The sequence below is a fragment of the Apium graveolens genome, chromosome 3, assembly GCF_009905375.1.
Source record: "Apium graveolens cultivar Ventura chromosome 3, ASM990537v1, whole genome shotgun sequence".
In the NCBI taxonomy this organism is placed as follows: domain Eukaryota; kingdom Viridiplantae; phylum Streptophyta; class Magnoliopsida; order Apiales; family Apiaceae; genus Apium; species Apium graveolens.
In genome coordinates, this window is record NC_133649.1 from 55,963,115 (window position 1) to 55,986,143 (window position 23,029).

Here is a 23,029-nt window from a genome sequence, read left to right on the forward strand (position 1 = left end):
CCTTCACATCGAGAAGATATGAGGTTAGGTAGATAACCAACCAAGAGCATTAACAGGTAAGAGATGCAAGTCCAAGCCCTGCATGCATCAATGGTAACTGGAACTATAGAGAGAAGAAGGTCAAGTCGATCATTACAACCTTTAGATAACCAGGAGCGCGTGCCACCATAAAAAAAGAGAAGAAGATTGCGTAGAACAACCAAAAAAACACGTGCAGCAAAAAACCGAATGAAAATGTAGGAAGAGCATTGCCATTATGAGAACAAAGCACTGTAAATACGGTTAGATTGAGGAGGGAAGTTAAGTAAAAAGCCTTATAAAAGGCCTTCGGGCTTTATAATGTAAATAGATGTCGCTGATTGTCACGCATGTGGCGGATATTTTAGTCGGTATGCACCGCTAACGTGGGTAGATGGAGCTAAAAATGGTAGATTAGGCAATATTTCTTTTCTAATCCTCCTTTTTTAATAATTAGCTCAGTCCTAAGTTCGTAGTTATTAATATATTCTGACATCTCATAATTAACATATATATACTATTATTTAATAAAATAAACATTCAAAATTTTGTTTAAACTATTTTGATCATTTATTAAATAATGTTATTATTTCGAATAATTTACCGATTACTTTTTTCAAATAAAATACCAATTACTCTTTTTAGTTAAAACATCTTACTAGGAGTAGAAGAAATAACATGTTTCAGTTAAAAACGACAATTGGTGTTTTAGTCGAAAAAAGTAATAGATAACATATTAAGAATAATAATATTATTTAATATATGACCGAAACCGTGAAATCAAAACTTTCAATTTTTCAACTGAAACACGTTATGAGAAATAAAAAAGATAAAGCATTTTAGCAAAAATATCTTGCGCAACCGTGCAATCATATTTACAAGTAATATTCACAATCAATCACAACTGTAACTTTAAAAATTAGTAATTAAAAATAATTTTTGATTGCAGAATATGTTGTTTAACAAGTTGTAGTGATTAAATTAGATGCAATAAGAAATAGGCTTTAATTATTTTCTACAAAATCGAAAAAAGTAGTTACATTAGTTGATTTTGATTATAAAATATATGTTTGCATTAAGAAGATGGTACAATAGCATAAAATCTCAAGATATTGGCATTTTTAATAAAGTTCGTATCTTTTAAAATTAAATTATAAAAAGTTTTAACTTTTATTAACTCATATATCATATTTTAATTTACTTAGAGCAAGTCTGGTAGTGTAAGAAAACACATGTTATTTTTATAATATAACACCCAAAAGATACTTTTTATAACATTAATGTAAAATAACAAAGTATAAAATATTATAATTGGTGTTAAATATAAAAAAATTCTAAATTTTGCTATATTTGCCAGATAAGCATGTAAGTGGATAGATGGATGAAAATAAATTTTTTAAATAATAATGATAAACACTAGAAACACAATTAATCAGGATTATTTTTCCCATACACCTACATACACAGAAACACAATTTCGTAGAAGATTTCGAATGCGTAAATCATTGTTTTTATGAATTGAACAAGCAGTTGTAGCTCATGACAATTATTTTACTCAACGAAGTGATGTTGTGGGAGTTCGTGGACTATCATCACTTCAAAAAGTGACAGCCGCACTTCAAATGCTTGCATATGGAACTGTAGCTGATTCCATAGATGATTATGTACGTATTGGCAAAAGTACAGCTATAGAGAGTCTAAAACGATTTGTTAAATCGATTGTGGAAATATTTGGAGCAGAATATTTGAGATGACCAAATAATGAAGATGTATCTAAATTATTAGTAGAGAACGCAAAAAGAGGATTTCCTGTAATGTTGGGAAGTATCGACTGTATGCACTGGAAGTGGAAAAATTACCCAACTAGTTGGAAAGGTATGTATACGGGCCATGTTCACGAACCAACAATTATTTTAGAAGAAATAGCTTCAAAAGATTTATGGATTTGGCATTCTTTTTTCGGGTTATCAGGATCGTTGAATGACATCAATGTATTAGACCGATCTTATCTATTCGAAGAATTGGCAGAAGGGCGTCAACCTCAAGTAAAATATACTATCAACGAAAATGAATATAATATGGGATATTATCTTGCTGATGGTATATATCCTTTTTGTCCAACATTTATCAAAACTATTACAAAACCTCAAGGTAACAAAAGAAAGTATTTTGCAACTGCACAAGAATCTATTAGAAAAGATGTGGAGAGGGCATTTGGAGTGTTGCAATCTCGATTTGCAATGCTTCGCGGTCCATCACAATTTTGGCATGTAGAGACAATGAAATATATTATGACAACTTGCATAATTTTGCACAACATGATCATCGAAGATGAAAGGGATTTACAACTAGAAGAAGAACACTATGATACAGATGTTGAAATACCAATTGTTATTCCGAGTTGAAATGATCCAAATAACTTTAGAGAATTCATAGCTGTGCATGCGCAAATTCGAGACAAACAAGTCATATTCAATTGCAAAATGATCTTATAAAACATCTTTGGCAATTCCATGGCGGTGACATGAATTAAATTTTTTCAGTGTACCTTCTTTCTTAATTTTCCATGTACTCTGCTTTATAACAATAAGTATGTTTAATTAATAATATAAGCAAATTAAAGTTTAATACATAATAGTCTCGTATTTAACTACAAATTACATCAAATACACAAAACAAATTAAACTATGTTGCTCAAGATCCTATCTTTAAGGGCATCATAATATTTTGCTTGATCTGGAGCCAATATATTGGTGTCCATTGCCATGATGGAGGCTTCGTAAATCTGTCTTTCCCGCGCCTCCTTCTAACTTTCCCGCTCCTCCTTGGCTAAGCGAAGTTGTAATTTTTCCTTTTATAAATGCATTATTTCCTTCTGCCTTTCCTGCTCCTCTTTTTGCATTTACATCATTTTTTCTGCAATTGCAAGGTCATGTTAATCGATTCACTTCTTGAAAAAGCAATAGCTAATGCATCTTTCTACATTGTTTTAAGAAGTTCCATACTTTCCGCATCTGTTGCTTCATATGCAGCTCTTTTCATCTTCTTAGCAGCTTTTCTTCCAATTGGACATTCCAACCCTGATTCAGATTCCACTCCATGGTTGGTAGAAAGTGGATCATCAATAGACACTTGATTGTCCCTTGTAGTTGTCTTGGATTTTTTGGCCAAAGTAGCTGCATATTTGGGTGAATGTCGTAACTCATGCCAATGTCGCATGAAAGTGAATTTTTATTTCATTAGCAGCTCGTGCATTTCTATTGCTTGTTCTATCTTCCAAAGAAATCACAATAAGATTAGTTTAGAAAAGGGCTATTCTTTACTGTAAAACATTATCTGATCAAACTCTAGTTTTTAGCAGCTATCTGATCTAAACTGTAAAAGATAAACAAAACCAGATTATACAGTATTACTGCAGTTGGCATGCCTGATTGGACAGGTACACATAATCATAACAAACAGGGAGTAGTTCGATCAAGTTTAATCCTAACACTTTTAACAGCTTCCATGTAAATAATAAATCAGAAAACTTAAGATTCTACAGAACATAATAGAACAGGTTTTGCAGAAGATAAAATGTTCACCATGTAACAACATTTCTAGAGTATCATTGAGATGTATAATATAACCTACTTGCAGAGACCTAACAACATCAAGTACTAAACAATCCCAACAAATATTCGAATGTGTCTTTAATCTTTATATGGCTACTTGTATAATGCACAAAGCTTTCCAGATTGATTAATGGCTATTTTTTATTCCGAGAGTCACTTGTAATGTAAAGTTATACTAATCTAATTAATTAACTAAATTATAGCTTCAGACTATAATTTCCATGGCGTTGCCTCACGCCTGTGTCAGCTGCTACTATGTTCGCTATGCTGAGAATTCGAAAAACCTGTTATTCGACAAAACCATACCAGAACTCAGTAATGGTGGCAATGGCATCATTATGTATATCATTTTTAATATGTACACTTGTAAATATTCACTATACCAATGAGTTGGAATGGTATAATTGAACTGTTCTTGTCTCACTTTAGCATTTTTAACACAAAAGGAAGAGAACTCTGCCACTTTTGAATGTGTTAGGTGTGGGTCTATTAGTAAATTACATAATTTGATGAGCACATTCGTGGAATTAACAAGGAGGAGTATAGTAGTGTTTGTATATAATAGAATACAATCCATTTGTAAATCGACTCTGCTAGGTTTTGGTTGTCAGGTTGTAATTTTTAGTAAATATACAAAACAGCCTGCCAATTTGCAAACCCTCGGCTCCATCTGACAATATATATACGCCTAAATATATTGCATTCTTGGGTTATAACTTATATATCTATGTAGTAGATGTAATATTTCTTAAAGTCTTCGTCTCTAACTAAAAGATAGTTTAGGTTGTTCACATAACATTGTCAGTCTAGAAAATATAATACATTCTGCATATCATTTTGTTTCCTAGATCTATAGAGCTAATAAACATTGGAGAGTTGATAATACGCTATGTTTGACTAATATTCAATGCAAGTCCATAATGTGCTCAAAAAACTGCAGAGCCCTAGCTTATTTATCTCAAGTAAAGTTCAGATGATAGCAAGCTGAGCCAGTAAAAAGAGGTCTTTATAATAAACCCAACTACAACCTAATTTAAGATATTAACACTTATGTTGTATCAACACATACACATGCCACAAATGAACATACAATGTGCAATACCAAATCAAGATATAATAAATTTACCATCTCAGGCATATTAAGTAACAAGAGTATTGATAATTTTCTCACAAGACATTACAACAGAATGCCTCCCTAACATACTTCCAAACCTTAATCAAAATTCAAAACCTAGTTAACAACAAACATCTGAATCATGGAGTTTTTGTTGTCACAAGTATAACATTAAGGCAAGCAACCGCCTTACAGAGTACCGATTGAAATAGCAAATCTGATATAGGAGTATTTCTGGAGTATGACACGAAACGGGCAGAGTATTTAAACCAAATTTTTATGTTCATGGAAATAGCTCCAAATTCTATTCCAGTAAGTACTTTGTGTCTGATTGTTGCCTTGCACCGGGTCCATGCTCTCGTTTAGCCAACCAGATAAAAGTAACATATCCTCTTCAAGTAAAAAGTTCTTTGATCGACTTTTTTTTTGCTTGCTTGGTGCTTGTTGACTGTGCTCATGGGATGTAGGAGGTGGTTGAGAGTAAAAAACTTTCTCAGCTTCATTGTATGCGCCATGATTGAGTAAAGAAGTAAAATTAGTGGTCATTTGTATTAATCACATAGATTGGCTACAAAATATGAAAGTTGAGTAGTTAGAGAAACGTTGTTATCACTAGTAACTAATAGACGATAACAAATTTTGTATCCAATTAGGTAGTATTAACATCAGCATCACATATAATTGCAAAACAAAGAGTTCTGATTAACTATAGTTTTCTAATACACTCCAACAATAAAATCTATGCTGTAATGTCACTATCATTTACATTAGTTAAGTAAAGTCATGTATAAGAACAAAGATGGTACCAGTTTATACATATGAATAGATCAGAGTTTTTAATTTCAGTTTCAAGCAAGCTAAAGAACACATACAGTAAGCAACCAAAATGATTTAGTGTAGTAAAAAAGAGGAAGCTAACAGTCACTGTTATCACTACTAATCACAACCAAAATTAATCCTACTTTCATTAAAATTACAACCACCATCAATATCTATCACAGTTAGAAACGAAAGTACTTAATCTAATTGTATAATCATACATATAAACATGTGAACTGGAAGTTGAAGGACCCAATCAAATTATGACTTATATAATGAAAAAAAAGAGCATAGAGAGTAAACTAGTTCATCTTATTCTAACCAAGCATGATATAGAGAGTAAATCAAAGGTCCGGTGCCTCGCTGTGTTCCCGAATCTAGGGTAGAAAAGAAAAGAATAGAAAATAACCAATTTTCCTTTCTCTCCTAATCTTTCCAAAAGTGGGAAGAAGATTTTGGAGACAAAAATAAAGAAAACTTCTTCCCAAATCTGCAGCTTTCTTTTTATTTCTTTCATAAAAGTTGTTCGGGAACAAGCTGAAGAAATGTATTCTTTACATTTCTTTTATTTTCTCTCCAAAAAAAGTTTCTGGAACACAGCGTGGGTCGACAAATTCATACGTACATATCTATGAACAAAAAGGAGAGGGGAAGCAATTGCAGTCGAGTTTTTATACCTTTTTTGTCACATGAATATCAATCTCCGAGTAATCAGACAAAGGAAACCTAATTTGATAGCAATTAAATAAGCGACACACGCCATTTGCAAGATAATTAAGTGGCGGGAGAAGGAAAAATGTTTTGCCGGGAGAGGAAAGAAATTAGCGAGGATGACGTGGAAATTTCTGCAGATCTGTAGTGGATCAATATATATAGCCAATATTTGAGGTTGACTAAAAATTTTAGCTAATGGGAATGTCTTATTGGACTGTTGTTTTTTACAAAATTTGTATAATTTCTAATTTTGGTAATTTATTTAAATTTTTAGCTAAGGGTTTTCTCCAATCGGAAATACTCTAAGAGTCTGACTTGCTTTTATAAATGCTAATAGTGGCCTATTGGGCCCCACAAGTGATGATCATTAATTTGATGTGTTTGTTATCTCGTAAAACTTCTAAATTAAAAATTAATTTAGAAAAAAAACTTCTAAATTAAGCTATTGGGCCTGACTTGGAACTGGCAAATGCTTATATTTAGCTACTGGGCCCAACATGAGATAGAACATGAAATTTGATGTTTGTTGGCTACTAAAACTATTTAATTAAGGTATTGGGCCTGACCAGGAACGGACAAGATCATGTTCAGCTGGATCTAATATTTCAACTTAACTCGAGAACAAACACTAACCAAGCAGAGCAAACACAACATATTACTCCAGTTATTGTTTGTTCCTTTACCGATAGACAATGTTTGTGATAATGTTTTTTCAGAACAATATAGTTAAAATAAAAAAGTCAATATGCAGTGGGCTCGTATTATTAAAAAGTAATTATATTTTTTTTTGGATATCCCAAATTATTAAAACTCTATTTTTTGTCGTTCAGTTTCTCAATTCGGCTCTTACTTACTTCTAAAATCATTTATAAGATTATAAGTCGTATTTGTCTAAAAAAATAATAATATTTTTATTGACAAATAAATACTCATAAATTCAATTTCCTCATAAATGCTGTTTAATAAAATTATTTGGCTGATAAAATTATGTAAAATATAACCTTATTATATAAATTTGACACTTTATATAAATTTAAGTATTTATCCAAATTTCCTAGTGCACATTTAATACACTTTTAAATATCCAAAAAATTCAAATATCTATGAAGTACATTTAGAGATAATTTACCCACTCTCCCGTACTTAAAAAATATTAATGTAACAATCATACAGCAAATAAATTTTTAAATATTTAAATTTCCCGTAATAAAAGTTTCAGACAAAATATCTTTTTTCCTCTGACCCAACAAAACAAAACGTAGTACAACAACAAAAGATACGCGTCCGTGTGATGTTTGGTGAAGCGGATTTAATAAATTTTGGAATCCAGTCTTCAGACATATAAGCCGGCTTTGAGAATCCAACTGAAATATATATGTACAAGATATACACACACAAACATTAAAGTTAACTCAAAACTCGACTTCTACAAGGTCATTTATCTCTCCCTTTCTTTCTACATCTATTAAATGTTTATTTCTACTTATATATTCATAAATTTTCTTTTAATGGTTTGATCTTTTGTTGTCTATTCTTGAAACTTCACAATGGTCTTCGCTTTAATCTATGGATTGCAAGATGGGTGTCTTGTATATGTTCTTGAAATTGGATTTGTATTGCAAGGTCACAACTTTTGGATTAATTTGTTAGTATCCTTTGTTGTTTTTGAGTTTTAGGTTAAGTTTAGTTATGGGGTTGTAAAGATTTGTGCTTTCTTGATTTTTAGAGCTTGAATTTGTTACAAGTTGTGATCAATTGTAGTTGTAGATTAATGTTAACATAGGTGATTAAATAACTGTTTGTGGGTTCAAGAAATGTATAGAAAGTTATAATTTTTCATTATTTTAATCATGTTATAGACATGTTGTAGATGATTTGTCAATTAGTTATAAGTCCCTTTTTGCTAGAATAATACAGATATCTTGTAACTTTATTCTCTGTTAGGAGATATCTGAAGTTAGGCAAGTTTGTACCCGGAATCTAGAGTTGTGTAATTGCTAAATTAGTTGAAACTAGGAGTTTCCTTTTGTACTTGGCAAAAAAAGGAGTTTCCTTTTGTTATGTGTTGCAAATAAATGTAATTCGTAAAATTTGTTTTCAAGAGCTTATAGAAATAAATTTTCTTGTTAGCTATGGTGGTTGATTTGGTATAGTGTTGGATTTTGTGTAATGTTCTTGTTGCTTTAATCTGACAAAAGGAAGTGAGATTTGAATATATATAGCATTTAATGCTTAAGTAGTGGAAAAGTTGTTTGTGTTTAAAGTGTGGAATTTCATAGTGCTTTAGGTACTCCAAGAGGTTTTCTCTAGTGGGAATCTTCTTCTTTGCTTTGTGCTTTTGGTCTATTATATATCCCTTTTTCCTTGGTTCTTAAGCCATTGGGAAGAAGTTTTAACAAATTACTGATTTTAATGTTTGCAGTTATGGTATTTTGCGGAAGTAAGTGAAATTGGGTCTTCGGCTGAGCAGAATAAGACAAGTGGTTTGTAATTTTTGTACCTTTAATCTACAGTATACACCATATATAGCAGTTCTGCTGATTGTGGACAAGTGGACGTGTTTGTATAGATGTCATTTCGCAGTATAGTACGTGATGTAAGAGATGGTTTTGGAAGTTTATCGAGAAGGGGTTTTGAGGTGAGACTACCTGGTCATCCTCACAGGGGAAAATCTCACGGAGCTGTTCATGAGTTGTTTGACGTACCTGTAGTCATCCAGGACAGTAGTTGGGCTAATCTTCCACCTGAGTTACTGAGTGATGTGATCAAGCGGTTGGAGGCAAGTGAGAGTACATGGCCTGCTCGAAAGCATGTTGTTGCTTGTGCTGCTGTGTGCAAGTCATGGAGGGAAATGTGCAAAGAAATTGTTATAAATCCAGAAGTTTCAGGAAAGCTTACTTTCCCAGTCTCTCTGAAACAGGTAGCTTCTCTCTGCTTCTTGGTGATTATAGGTATGCATTAATGGTGTGCAACACATTAATTCACCGAGTATACTATTTAAACATTCCTTAATATTTACACAAATTCTAAATGTTGAACTGAAACATTTTTGTTGCTATGAGTTTAGCAAGTTATTCTAGTAACTTTCTGGTATCTCTGCAGTACCTTGATCTTCTGTTCATTTGGTCATAAGATTATTAAATAGTATTATGATCTATCTAACTAGTGCTTACACTTCTCACAGTTTCAGTGATTTGGACAGAGATAAAAGTGCAAAATGACTTAAAATGAAGTAAATTATAATGTAAATCATGCCTTTCATATATATTAATAAATTTGTGACAATCTTATATTATCTCGAAAAATCTCCTTAGTTATTTAGAATGAAAAAATTAAGGGACATAATGCCAAAAATCATGCCTCTGATAAAGTAAGAAATTTCTGACAATCTTTAACTACCTTGAATTTTACCACTAAGAGTAATGCATACTTTAAAATTTCATAACAAGAGTCTATTGCATCTGATCATTGAACACCATTAAAGAAGAATTGAACGAACGATCATCGTCACCGTTAAAGAATAGAACAAACAAACATCACAAATTAAGATATCTGAGGGCTTAACTTCTATTGCATTGACTAGTATGTTACAAAGACATAGTCTAGATAGCTTGTAACATCTCAATTGATAAATTAAAAAAAATTCCAGTTCCAACTTCCAAGAATATTACTCACTCTGTCCCAATCTTATTGCCCACTATTACCATTTTCTTCTGTACCAAAATAATTGTCCAATTTGATAAATATGGTAAATAAAAGTTAAGTAAAAGGTTTATAAAAAGTAAAAAATTCTTGTACTAGTTTTGTTTTAGAATTCTATTTGATTTGATTGAATAAAAGGTGGATTTAGATTGATAGACAAGAAAAAGGGGACGACGATTACTAAATATAACTCACCTCACGGCTCACAACTCATTTTACTAATTTGAATAGAAAAGTATTTCAAAATGGAAAATGCTAGAGGTCCCAAATATTGTTACAATTTTTTTTCCCAAATGCTTTATAAATAGTAACTTTCCTTATAATAACATGGGATCCCACATGCATTCATATGCGCCAACGAATTAAATTTCGACACAAATGCCATGTCATTTTATAACTACTAAGGTACAATTTTTGGGTTACCTAGGATTACTCTTTCAAAATATGTAACTTCCTTAAATTAAATAGTAGCTCATATTTCAAATTATGAAACTTCCTTCAATAAAGGACAGCGATTGTTATTTGTTAAGATACACATATTTTTTTTTTTTTTTTTTTTGCTAAGTTAAGATACACATATTTACTTTCTATAGTTTATAGCTTTAGAGCAAATGGGTTAGTACATCATACATGCTAAATATGGTAAGGCTCTAAGTGATAGAGCAGTAGCGTTATTTAAGGTATGTTGTCACGGTTTTCTGTATACGTGTCTTTAATTTCATGATTCTATAATATTAATTATTGGGATCAATAATGTCTTTAAATGCATCAGTTAGGGTTGGACATTAGAACGTATGTGCTTTTTTTTCTTTGTAATAGTTTTTACACATCTTGTCTGCTTGGCTTTAAAAATTAAGAACATCCAGCGGGAGAAGATATATCATGTACGACAACCTAAAGGTCTGACTGAAACGTAGATATGCCAGTTTATTTGGTTTCTATTAAGCTCTGTAGAAAGCATCTTAACCATTATTGTATCATTGAAATATTCATATTTGCAAATTTATCTTGTGTATATGTAAGTTTGAGTTTAGCCATATCTTTTGCCTTGTTCTATGATTCACATGATTTACTGTCTACTACCATTACAGCCAGGAACTCGGGATGGCACTATACAGTGTTTTATCAAGAGAGACAAAGCTAATTTGACTTACCGTCTGTTTCTTTGTCTCAGTCCTGGTAAGTGTCTCTCAATGTTATTAACTTGTTACTAGTTTTATCTCAATATTATCCCTTTGTCCATGTGCTTCGGCCATATGGTACTTAGGAAGTTCCTATAATGACCACAGTCAACTTATGGCTGATGTACTTGCATTACTGTGACTCTAGTAATGTAATGTGCTTGTGTTCTTGGAACAATTTTTAGTTGGAAGCATCAGGTTTACTAATATTCATGGAATTGTGTATTACTTAAATATATGTGTCGGATCTGTACAGATCTATCTTCGACAGAATCTGCAATTGCCAGAGGGATGGTTTCATTTGCTGTAGATAAATGCATTGCAATAAATAATTAGGCGTGGAAACTATAAATGCTCTGGGTAAAGAATTAGATCTATACCCCATTAATGTACGCCCTGTTAATGATTCCTGATTAAGGCTTAGGGTTCATGAGCTTCAAGAATTATGTTTTCTGGATAGTATTTCGGCATCTTGACCTTGCCTTGAAATTTGGATGGTTTATTCAATTAATCTTGCAGTCACCACTGATCTAGCTGACCAGTACATATTATATTGATGTGTTAATATTGACCATTTCTTCCCCTTTTCTCTGTTGATTTGAAATTTGTTTTGCTTGCCACTAATTATTTATACTGCATGATGCTACTAAAAATATTTGCTACTCATGTTATTACAATACAATAACTGAATTATGGCACGGAACGAGAACATCTTTGTGGTTGTCCATGTGTTAGTTATCTTGTACTACATGGCCATCATTGGTATCTTGCAGTATTCTAATGGGGTGACAGTTAATTTTTTATTCACGGTCTCGTGATTTTGTACACTAATATGCATCTTTGCAGCCTTGCTTGTAGAAAATGGGAAGTTTCTTCTATCTGCAAAACGAACTAGAAGAACTACCTGTACAGAGTATGTAATCTCAATGGATGCAGATAACATATCAAAATCAAGCAGCACCTACATTGGAAAACTGAGGTAGAATTTGTTGAAACCTTTCAGATTTATATCTGATATAACTACTAAATCCCTATTTATAATAAGCTTAATCGGTCTTACTTCAGATTTAAATGATGCCTTATAACATCACTTTCCTTGTCCGTATCCCTCAACTTCTTATCCTTGCTATTCTTTTTAATGCTTCAGCAATTTTGTATATAACATATAGTTGAGATTTGGGAATTATATGATAGCATGTAAAATCATTAAATCAATCATATTGTAGTTCTTGGACTTCGATCTGAGACATTTAGTACTTGACAACAAATTACTGCTGAACCTCTTGTTAGATACAACTGCAACATTTTCTGAATGAGATTATTATTATATGTATAATTGGGGATGCGTATACCATTGCAAACTTCTTATTTTTTCAGTATTATAAAGATTTACTTTATTTTTTTCTTTTTTCTTTATCTACTCAGAAATCATCACTTGAATTATGATTCAAGTAGTTTACCTGTTGAACAGAGTAAATTAGCAAAAAAACACTGTTGAAAAGAGTGAGTATTGTTTGATTCTACTGGCAGTTGTCCAGACATCTTCTTCCTTAAACATTGATCATGTTTCTAACATTCTGAGTCGTGTGCAAAGCATCTGGTTTGATTTAAAGCTTTTGGCCTGCTATATGCTTTATGTAGGAATGATTTGCATTTCTTTCTTTTTTTCTTTTCAGATCTAATTTCCTTGGTACAAAATTCATAATTTATGACACACAACCTCCATATAATGGTGCTCATATATCTCCACCTGGTCATTCAAGCCGTCGATTCTACTCGAAAAAGGTTTCTCCAAAAGTCCCGACTGGGAGTTTCAATATAGGCCAAGTCACATATGAGCTAAACGTTCTAGGTACCAGAGGCCCACGCAGGATGCACTGTGTTATGCACTCAATTCCAAACTCTGCTCTAGAGTCGGGTGGGTCTGTACCAGGCCAGCCAGAGCTCTTCCCTCGTTCCCTCGAGAACTCTTTTAGGAGCATATCCTTCTCAAAATCAATCTTTAACTCAACTGAGTTCAGCAGCTCTCGGTTCTCCGACATTGTTGGTCCATGCGGGGAAGGAGAAGAGGTAAAAGAAAGACCATTGGTCCTTAGGAACAAACCGCCTCGTTGGCATGAACAATTGCAGTGCTGGTGCCTTAATTTCCGTGGAAGAGTAACCGTTGCATCAGTTAAGAATTTTCAACTGATTGCTGCTACACAGCCTCCTGCTGGTGCACCAACACCATCACAACTAGCACAACCGGCACAACCTGATCATGATAAGGTCATACTGCAGTTTGGAAAGGTTGGAAAAGATATGTTTACGATGGATTATAAGTATCCTCTTTCTGCATTTCAGGCCTTTGCTATATGCCTGAGTAGCTTTGACACAAAATTGGCTTGTGAATAGGAAAAGTACCTTTGCAAAGTTATGATTGCAGCTGAATTACTCTTTCCTTTGTTATTTCTTCTTTGATTAAGCCAACTTTGCTTTGGATGTTAATGGCAATGCCCGTGATGTTTTTAGATTTTTTCACTAAATCATGGTATTAAAGTTTGCAAATATTGTGGTTGTCATTAATATTATGTAATATAGTTTTTAACATTCATCTGTAATACTTGGGTAGCACCTCCTGTAACATTTCTATTAGTAATTCAGAATTTAAGAGTATTTCAGAAATTCAAAGGTTAAATTTTGAAAATGCGCAGAGTCTCTATGACAGAAATAAACTGTGTTGGTTAGTAGAGAAGGAGCTCACTTACTTCCGGTGTCTCCTTATAACTGCATAAACCGTTTCACCGGAAAAGACCGCAACCAGCAGTCCCGTCAAAACAACCTATGATTAACAGTTTAGTTTGTTGAACTAGTGTTCTGTCCTGCAATAGAGCAGCAATTTGTACTAAAATATACTGAAAAATCAAGCTTGAGATCTTAAATTGAGGGTTGACCATTATAAATTCACAAAACGGAATTTGATAATACGCCAGTTGATGGGTTAAATATATATTAGAAAAGAAGACTTGTTGTGGTAATACTAGAATATATCGAACCAGTGCATATTAAATTATCAAGTTAATAACAACATGTCATGGACTAGGACTAGGTACCGGTTTCTTACATTACGCGCCCACGTAGACAAGCTGAATGTGAAATTGTTATGCACGTGTGCACACTTGCCTCGTCTCTTTTCACCTTCTGCCACGTGGGAACGCGACACCTTCTACTGCCATGTAGGCAGCTAGCTAGGTAACTTGTGTTATCTACTGCTTCGCGGCTGATCGTGTACCTCAATTTGGCACTGTTGGTTTATTATCAACGGACTGGATGCTAGAGTTCGGCGTTGGGGTAGGCACACTCGCCTATCTGACGGATGTTAATGCAAGGCGTGTACGCTCAAGGGGTCATTTCTACTTTCAAACTTTGTTCCCTTCCGAATATCCAATATAAAAGTGGTAAAGTACACCCTTTTTTTTTATGTTTAATCCTGTTTCATAGGCTAAATTTGGGTTCAACATATATTACAAATATAAGTGATTTAATCAATTATTCAGATTAATATCGGTATTAAAATGTTTAATACCTTTTTTGTATGCTAAATTTGGATTCAAGATATAGTACAAGGAACAGTAAAAGGGATTTTATTTAAATATTAATATCATATTTTCAAAACGAGAACAATATTTCTGAGTTTATCTCACAACGGTTTCTTGAAATAAAAAATAATTCTCATTTGGTAAAATGATTAAATTTTTTGTGAAATTGAAAAATTTATTTATATAAGTGCTCATGGTCAAACATGCTTAAATTTTTTTACTGGCTACTCTTATAGAGGGATATTACCTAAGTATCATATAATTTTGGCTACAGACGTGTGATTTCTTTATTTTCAAAAGGTGCACCTTGTCCTCTATTTTATCCTCTATCTTTATCTCACATTGAACATATTTGGAGAGTATACTGTTAAGCTAACCAAGTTTTAAGTATGGCCACGATGAAAGATATGATGTACATTCTTCGTTGGATGGCAGGGATTCCGACCAAGAAATAGATTGAATTTTCTTATCTCTTATGGGAAGTTAGTACGACCCTTTGATATTTTCGAATACAAAAGTGCAGAAAAACATATTTGTATATTTTATAGGAATTTTATCATTTAATAATTTTGGTAATTAGATATTTATAATTGGCTAGACGGTAATTGGTAATTAATTCAGTTGAAACCAAAATTATTAAGTATGATCACACGTATATAGATAATCAACACAGTTTTATGCCATTTGTTTTTGACATATTTGAATTTCTATTTTTTGTGCTTGAATTTTCGAGAAGAGCACAAAAAATCATGAACAAAATTATTAAGACAACAGACTTGACACGGTACGCATGTCAACAACTAGACTAGGTTTTGCAATATAACAACAATAAGGTATTGCGGTGCAACTCATTAACCGCTCACTTGGCACATTTCTAACTTGAATGTATTAAATTTTGATAATATAATAACTAAATAATTAAGATAAAAAATGAATGAAGAAATACTTTGCTAATTCTTTTCACTTCATTGTTTTGACATGTGAAATTTAGGGCGGGAGAGAATCATTCTTTACTGATGTATGTATGGTTAAAAAATGAAAATAATGGTACTTTTTCTATCACATTTATTTTTATATACTTTTTTTTGGTTGTTCTATTCAATTTTATAAATTTTAAAATTTACCAAAAATAGTAAAAATTTTATAATATAAAAATTAACTAAACTCACTCACATTCACTACTTTTTCCACTATACTAACTTTAAATATTTAATATTGATTGACCCTATCACTTTACCCACTTTTCTTCGTTTTTCTCTCAACATTCCATTTTTTCTTAATTTCCGTATTCAAATCAAACGTATAGTTTTCAATGAAATGGAGGAAATGATTTCTAATCAAACGTATAGTTTTCAATGAAATGGAGGAAATGATTTTTTACAGCAGAAATATAATTATTTAATGGGGGTTATAAAAAGCGTAATATTTTTTTGAAGCCAAAGCATGGAGTATTTGATTTTTGACTATCGAGAAACAAATCTCTCGGTTTTCCTACCAAACGTGATACGCGGTCCGAATCATCTCCATATAATCCTCCCCCTCTCTCCTTAGCTTTCAGACATCCCCCCTTTTATTACATTCTCTCTACCTCTGCAAACACACTTATATACACACACACTGACAAACATTTACTATTACTACATACAAACACTTCTACTGAAACTTTTGTCCTGCCCTCTCATCATCATCAAGAACATCCATTCATTTTCTTAGATTTTTTGGGTTTTCTATCTTAATCCATCCTAGTATTTTGATCAGTTTAAATTGTTTTTTGTTCAATTGGGTTATTTCTTAATCATAAAGTTTGAATTTTATATACAAGATAATATAAAGTTTGAATCTTTTACCCAAATTTGTTGTTCCGGGCTTGTGGGTATATTTGGGTTTATCATATTAGGTATTTTACTCGAACCCTATTTGTGCTTTTCCTGTTTATGTGAAAAATATAAAGATGCCAGTTACAGATTTACAAGGCTCATCAGCTTCTCATACCAACAGGTGGGTCCATTCAATGGGGTCCACATATGGGTCTGGAATTGAAGAACAAGAACTTGAAACTTTTCAGATGCATGTGGCTGATTTTCTAGCAGATTTGTCATCTGTTAGTTCAGGTGAATTTTTGTCACTTTCTTGGATTCAGAAGCTTCTAGATGTTTTTCTTGTTTGCCAAGAAGAATTTAGGGCTTTATTGTTGAGTAACAAAGAATATTTAAAATTGTCGCCTATGGATCGATTGGTTAATGAATATTTTGATAGGAGTGTGAAGGCTTTAGATGTATGTAATGCTATTCGTGATGGTATTGAGCAAATTAGGCAATGGCAAATGCAATTGGAGATCGTGTTGTGTGCTTTAGATAATCAAAAGAGTCTTGGAGAAGGTCATTTTCGTCGTGCTAAGAAGGCTTTGATTGATTTAGCAATTGGAATGCTTGATGAGAAAGAGTCTAATTCGGTTGTTGGTCAAAGAAACCGGTCTTTTGGGCGTGGTAGTGTTAACAGGGAGAAAAGGTCTATGGAGAACCATCGATCGTTGTCGTGGAGTGTTTCGCAGTCTTGGTCAGCTGCTAGGCAGTTACAAACTATTGGTAATAATATTACTGCTCCTAAGCCTAATGAGATTTTGGCTACTAGTGGACTAGCTGTTGCTGTTTATACCATGAATTATGTGTTGTATTTTGTGATGTGGGCTCTTGTGGCAGCGATACCTTGTCAGGATCGAGGTTTACAGACTCATTTTCATGTCACTAGGCAGTTCATCTGGGCTGGTCCAATCCTTGCACTTCATGAGAAGATTCTGGAAGAATCAAAGAAGAGGGAGAGAAGAAATGCCAATGGATTGTTGAGGGAAATTTATCAGATTGAGAAATGTGCGCGTCATATGAATGAACTGATAGATTCACTTAACTTTCCCGTGAATGAGGCTAAAGAGGATGAAGTGAAACAGAGGGTGAAGGAGGTCCGAGTGGTTCATGAAGAAATAAAGAAATTTTTGAACCCCATGGAAAGGCAGGTGAGAGAAGTGTTCCACAGGATTGTTCGGAGTAGAACTGATGGACTCTATTCCATGGGAAGAACAAGCACATCATAATGTGGGATTCAAAATGTATATATTTTGGAAGTTAAACTATATTATTCTTGCAAAAAAAAAGGGATCTAGGAGGTTAAGTACGCACAGTTATATATATACTGTCTAAAGAGTTTTAGACTATGGATTAGACTTTCATGTTCATAGTTCACGTGATGTTGTGGCTTGATTTGCCTTGGTATAATTATAATATCTGAGTATATATTCCTTATGTCATAGATGTTTATTTCCTTATTCCATTATACATATTGTTTATTTTGGATAGAGATTCTATCTGTTAAAGTTGCACTACATTTTGTTTAATTTTGTGTCAGTGTGATGGAATGATGATATGTTTGGCTCATATTTCTGATTAAATTTTTAATCCAGCTCCTGAAGTGTGAATGCGTGACATAATTTTCTATGATCACTTGTCCTCTGCTATCATGTGCAAAGAATTGTTAAGTATGTTTACCTTCTTTGGATCAATAAGATTGCATTTGCAGACCTATTGTAGTTCTGCTTTTTCTTATTGACCTCTTCATTTTTGTGGAGAACGACTGGACTCGAGTGTATGTCGATCCTTTACCATGTCTCAAGGAACGCTAGCAGAGACTGCTATTTTCAGAAATTTCAAGTTAATGGAAGTTGGTCCTGGTGTGCTCATATAGACATGACTTGAATGGTTGATTCAATCCCTAATCACATAGAGGGGCTTGTTTGACCCTGGTTCATGAAATCAACATCAGCCTGCCAAATTTAGCTTCAAGTGTCTTGACCTGGAAGAATAAATAAAGTGGTTACAGATTTAGAATTTCTGCATTCAATGGTGGGGTATTAGTCTCTTCTTTATTGTCAACTTTTTTTTGGTTCCCCTGGATTTTTTTTCATTTGAAAAGTAGGAGGCTATATTATTAGTCTGCTTGGAGTATTTGATACTGGCAGTTTACACGGTCGAACATTGGAGGCCCTTTTATTCATGTCAAATCATTTGGCAGAGATTTAATCACTTGCACAAAAATGAAATGAGAATCCAGAAAACCAAAAAAAGTGTAACAATATAAACATCTACACCTTTCTAGGAGACTAACAAATTTGTTTTTTTAACTGTATGAGAAGTTGAATACTTGCAGACTTGCATTGTTTCCTTGGCTGAATATAAGAAGTTGCATACTTGCAAATTCTTCACTTTTTCGCAGTTCGCTGCATCTGCAGGTAATTCTCATAAGTTGACCTGTTTCAGTACTAGTTAACCCATGCATAAAAAAATCATACAAGATTGCCCAAAATCAATGACTAGAAGTGCCCGAGGTAAACACCAAATCACACAACTATCTTGGTGCCAGATATGTGATACTAAGTTGATTAGATGTTTCGGATTCACGAGTGCTTGCTGAAGAATGAGTTTGATGTGGATTTCTCTCGGAGTAAAACCCAGGCTCTTTCGGAATATCCAATTCAGTTTTACTACTGAGCATCAAAACCACTGATGCCATGCTTGGTCTATCTTCTGGATATTGTTGCACACACAACAAAGCAATATGGATAACTCGAAACACTTCATATCGATTATAAGATTCCATGATCAGATTCTCAACTATTCCCAGATGATTGCCTTTATTATAGCTTCTCCAAACCTGAAATGTTGATATCATTTATCAAAACTTACTACATTCAAACCAAATTTTGTTGTAATATGTAAATAGCCCCTGGCCAAGTCTCTTACCACTACCCCTTAACCAAGGTGATGGGCTTCCTTGGAAATCTAAAAATTATGTAGGCTAATGGCATTTAAATGTTTATATATGTCCTTACATGTCCAAGAAGATTATGATTGTGATCTGGATGTTCAAAACTTCTGTTTCTCTCCCCACTTACTATCTCTAGCACCAGTACGCCAAAGCTATAAACATCAGATTTAGTTGAAAATACACCTTCAATGGCATATTCCGGGGGCATGTAACCGCTGAAAGACAAAAGTAAATACAAGATTAAACCCTGACCAGTGAAACACTGATTATAATTTTTGTAATATTGTTGAAGCGCTTACTAGGTTCCCACTACTCTTGTTGTGCTTGCTTCAGTTTCAGTTTCTCCAAAAATTCTAGCCATGCCAAAATCTGAAATTTTTGGGTTCATCTCGTAATCTAGTAAAATATTACTCAATTTGAGGTCTCTGTGAATGATTCTTAACCTGGAATCCTGATGGAGGTAGAGTAGTCCCCTAGCAATGCCATTTATAACGTTGTAGCGCTTTTGCCAGTGAAATGACTTGCAGAGTTCTTTATCTGATGATTTATCTTAATGATTAACATCCCGGTAACAATTGATCATGTGCGATATACTTGATTGAACAAAGTGTATTTTATAAATTGCGCAAAACTAGCATTGATGCTTTTGTAAGGGCCTCTTACCAAAAAAGAAGGAATCTAAATCTCTACTGGGCATATATTCATAGATCAGCATTCTTTCCTCTTCTTCAACACAGCACCCGAGAAGCTTCACAAGATTCCGATGTTGAAGCTTAGCAATGCATGAAACTTCGTTCATAAATTCATCTATTCCTTGTCTTGAAGTGTTCGATAGCCTCTTCACAGCTATCTCTTGACCCTGGTCCAACATGCCCTAAAGATAACAAGACAAAATTGGAACATTAATTAGAAATGTTTTGAAAAAGTAAGTCAAACTCTTGGTGATGTTTGGTGTATCCGGCACAAGATAATAACCTTGTAAACAAGTCCAAAGCCGCCCTCTCCAAGCTTATTGCTGAACGAGAAACCATTGGTGGCTTTAGAAATTTGCAAGAAGGTAAATAAAGGTAGTTCCAACTCGTCCTTGTTAATTCCTTCAGTTGCATGACCATTGGATCGAACTCCCATAATTCCTGCGCACAAAAGGAGCGTATTATACAAGCATTGTTATGACTGAAGCAGAATTGTGATTTTCCCCTCCCACAAGAGCGATTAAGTTCAATCTGCTGGCCAGTTACATTGAAAACAAATTTGTAAGATGGCTACAGCCAGTTTAAAATTCGGCTACCTTTTCTTTCCCGCTTTCTCTTCCTGAATGCATACAAAAGTAACATGACAAGTATCACTGTCATTGCTGTTAATACTGGGATTATAATGACTACCACCAGACTTGTACTAGAGTGTTTGTTTTCATCTGTGCAGCCAATAAAAGAAATAATTTCGGTCAATACATAGTTTGAAGAAGAAAACTGAATTTAAGGATAAATCTCAATTATCAGCAGGTCTATGAGGCATTGTAGGCGGTGCAGGCATGTCTGTCTCAGTATCAGGGCAAGGGCCTCGTCATCAAACCCAACTTGTCTACGGAAACAAATATTAGCAGGTGTATGAAGCAACAAACAACTAGTTATATAGGAATGCAATGACATACCTAATTCGGAGGCAGCCAATCGTATAAACAGATCTTGTCCATCATCTGTGTAACCTCTCATATCAGTAAGATCACCAAACCACAACAAGCATCCACTTCCACCTCCTCTGTGATCTGCATTCGAATATGCCGTACAAGAGCAGTTGTTCAAGCATCTCCGTTCACATTCAAGCAGGCTCATATTCATGTTATACCATGAGAGTCGTGTATCTGGCAGTTTCACACCCGAAACCTTCACAAAACCATCCCCATTCTTACAATCTAGTTGAGTATTTCGAGCACACCCGCCAGACCAATCTGCTGCTGACCAGGCTCCAGGAAAATTGGGATGAAACCATTGCATACATTCACATTTAGGTGCTTTATTAATGTTACAAACACCATTTCCACCGCACAATCCATAACTATCGCAATCATTTACCTGGAGAGACAGATAAATTGTCCACTGCTGTGTTTCTTTGTTCCATGTCTGGCGTTGTAAACGACCCTCTGGAGTCAGTATGGTTCTTGCAATAGCAGATTCAGAAGTATTGGTGACCTCAAACATATAAAAAATCTCCTTCTCCGATATAACATACTGAACTGTATATATTTCATTTTGTTCTACATTGGGAATGCCACTAAATCTATCACCAACCCATGGTCCTGACCTGTATGAAAGGTTTGGACCACTCCACAGCAAGAATTGTGGGTAACCATTAGGATCAAACCGGTACACAAAATTACCTGAAGATGGATCATCAACGCTTTTCCATGAAGAAAGATACCTCTGCAAGCCCGTGACAAAGTCTATTCCTAACTTCATCCCTGGCAGAAAATTATCAACAGGATGATCAAAGCTTTGCCATACGATGTTTTCAGTCCCATCATCATTTTTATCCCGGAAAACAAGATTTCCTGTATCTAGTAGCTGCGCTATAGGATTGTTAACTGATCTTGATGAATTTGATGACCATATCACCGTTCCGTTGACAAGTACAAGTATCCCTTTGCTAGTCACGGTTACAACCCCGGAAGTGTTTGTAACTGGATGATCTCTATTAGCCACCCAAACAACTGTCCCGTTGGATATTTTGTTGTACCATATACCAAAATATCGATTTTGTGGAAGACCATGAGTGCTGAAAAATCCCATTTCGAACTCTCCATGTTCTGAAACAATGGTTTCTCCATCTCTTAAAGTCTGATTTGCGTTTATATTGTCTAGTGCATTACAAGTTGTCAAGAATGTGAATGAAAAGAACAAAAGAATGATAGTGCCCGTCATTATATCGCTTAAGCCGTTGTCTTTCTGTGTTTTAATATAATTACGATAATAGTGTATCAAATATTTATTTCAATGTAGAAGAGGAGAAGACAGGAAAAGAGTCAATATTTTACTAGACATTGTTTGTTAAAACAGGTATCCACGAAATTTCAGTTAGCCACCTTTAAGGTCTTTGTACAATCTAAAACGTGACCAATGACTTCTTAATATCAGTTTTTGTATTATAGTTCATTCCCCTCGAAGTGTCTCTATTCCTAATGGCTGACATTGAAATGCTTGTAGACTTTCCTAAAGTTTTACCATAAACAAAAAAGATCAATTATTTTTATATACTTTGTATTGCTGGAGGAAATAAGTCACAGTAAGGATTAGGCCTGTCAATGGATCGGGTTTGGATCGGATCGACCTAAATCCATATCCATATCCATTTATTTTCTCGGATTCGGATCGGATCGGCTCCGGATTTTTTATAGGCCGATCCATATCCGGATCCGTTCAGATCACGGATTTCGGATCGGATATCCGCTCCATTTATGTATATTTATTTTTTAACTTC

The 23,029-nt window shown here is 33.9% G+C and overlaps 4 protein-coding genes across 5 annotated transcripts; 3 read left to right on the plus strand and 1 right to left on the minus strand.

Moving 5' to 3' along the window:
• The first annotated feature begins 349 nt into the window (after nt 1-349).
• LOC141714232 (uncharacterized) lies at nt 350-2,423 on the plus strand. Its single transcript, XM_074517764.1, has 4 exons — nt 350-389; nt 1,549-1,698; nt 1,804-1,893; nt 1,990-2,423. Exons 1-4 carry the CDS (start codon nt 350-352, stop codon nt 2,421-2,423), a joined length of 714 nt encoding a protein of 237 aa, XP_074373865.1.
• A 5,131-nt stretch (nt 2,424-7,554) lies between these two features.
• LOC141712300 (tubby-like F-box protein 8) lies at nt 7,555-13,839 on the plus strand. Of its 2 annotated transcripts, none has more exons than XM_074515180.1 (5): nt 7,555-7,712; nt 8,702-9,199; nt 11,073-11,160; nt 12,009-12,141; nt 12,839-13,839. In XM_074515180.1, the coding sequence occupies exons 2-5, from the start codon at nt 8,849-8,851 to the stop codon at nt 13,554-13,556; spliced, it is 1,290 nt and encodes a 429-aa protein (XP_074371281.1). In that variant the 5' UTR covers nt 7,555-7,712; nt 8,702-8,848; the 3' UTR covers nt 13,557-13,839. The 2 variants fall into 2 exon arrangements, with proteins under 2 accessions (XP_074371281.1, XP_074371282.1); XM_074515181.1 differs by lacking the exon at nt 7,555-7,712 and adding an exon at nt 7,758-7,902.
• Nucleotides 13,840-16,248: 2,409 nt separating this feature from the next.
• Nucleotides 16,249-18,036, plus strand: LOC141712302 (protein BYPASS1-LIKE-like). The gene has a single exon (XM_074515183.1). The coding sequence runs from the start codon at nt 16,692-16,694 to the stop codon at nt 17,826-17,828; it is 1,137 nt and encodes a 378-aa protein (XP_074371284.1). The 5' UTR covers nt 16,249-16,691; the 3' UTR covers nt 17,829-18,036.
• Nucleotides 18,037-18,749: 713 nt separating this feature from the next.
• LOC141712301 (G-type lectin S-receptor-like serine/threonine-protein kinase At4g27290) lies at nt 18,750-22,524 on the minus strand. Its single transcript, XM_074515182.1, has 7 exons — nt 21,207-22,524; nt 20,844-20,969; nt 20,531-20,688; nt 20,219-20,429; nt 19,855-20,092; nt 19,620-19,770; nt 18,750-19,441 (listed from the first exon to the last, which is right to left on the minus strand). Exons 1-7 carry the CDS (start codon nt 22,471-22,473, stop codon nt 19,136-19,138), a joined length of 2,457 nt encoding a protein of 818 aa, XP_074371283.1. The 5' UTR covers nt 22,474-22,524; the 3' UTR covers nt 18,750-19,135.
• Between the last annotated feature and the right edge of the window lie 505 nt (nt 22,525-23,029).

Bases quoted from the DNA above. Each gene is read 5' to 3' on its own strand.
- LOC141712300 (XM_074515180.1), top strand. From the start codon at position 8,849: ATGTCATTTCGCAGTATAGTACGTGATGTAAGAGATGGTTTTGGAAGT. The intron at 9,200-11,072 runs GTAGCTTCTCTC...CTACCATTACAG, and splicing joins TCCCAGTCTCTCTGAAACAG to CCAGGAACTCGGGATGGCAC. The intron at 11,161-12,008 runs GTAAGTGTCTCT...GCATCTTTGCAG, and splicing joins GTTTCTTTGTCTCAGTCCTG to CCTTGCTTGTAGAAAATGGG.
- LOC141712302 (XM_074515183.1), top strand. From the start codon at position 16,692: ATGCCAGTTACAGATTTACAAGGCTCATCAGCTTCTCATACCAACAGG.
- LOC141714232 (XM_074517764.1), top strand. From the start codon at position 350: ATGTCGCTGATTGTCACGCATGTGGCGGATATTTTAGTCG. The intron at 390-1,548 runs GTATGCACCGCT...TTGAACAAGCAG, and splicing joins TGTGGCGGATATTTTAGTCG to TTGTAGCTCATGACAATTAT. The intron at 1,894-1,989 runs GTATGTATACGG...TCGGGTTATCAG, and splicing joins TTACCCAACTAGTTGGAAAG to GATCGTTGAATGACATCAAT.
- LOC141712301 (XM_074515182.1), bottom strand. From the start codon at position 22,473: ATGACGGGCACTATCATTCTTTTGTTCTTTTCATTCACATTCTTGACA. The intron at 20,970-21,206 runs GTATGTCATTGC...TTGGCTGCACAG, and splicing joins ATTGGCTGCCTCCGAATTAG to ATGAAAACAAACACTCTAGT. The intron at 20,689-20,843 runs GTAGCCGAATTT...TTTTGTGCGCAG, and splicing joins GAGAAAGCGGGAAAGAAAAG to GAATTATGGGAGTTCGATCC.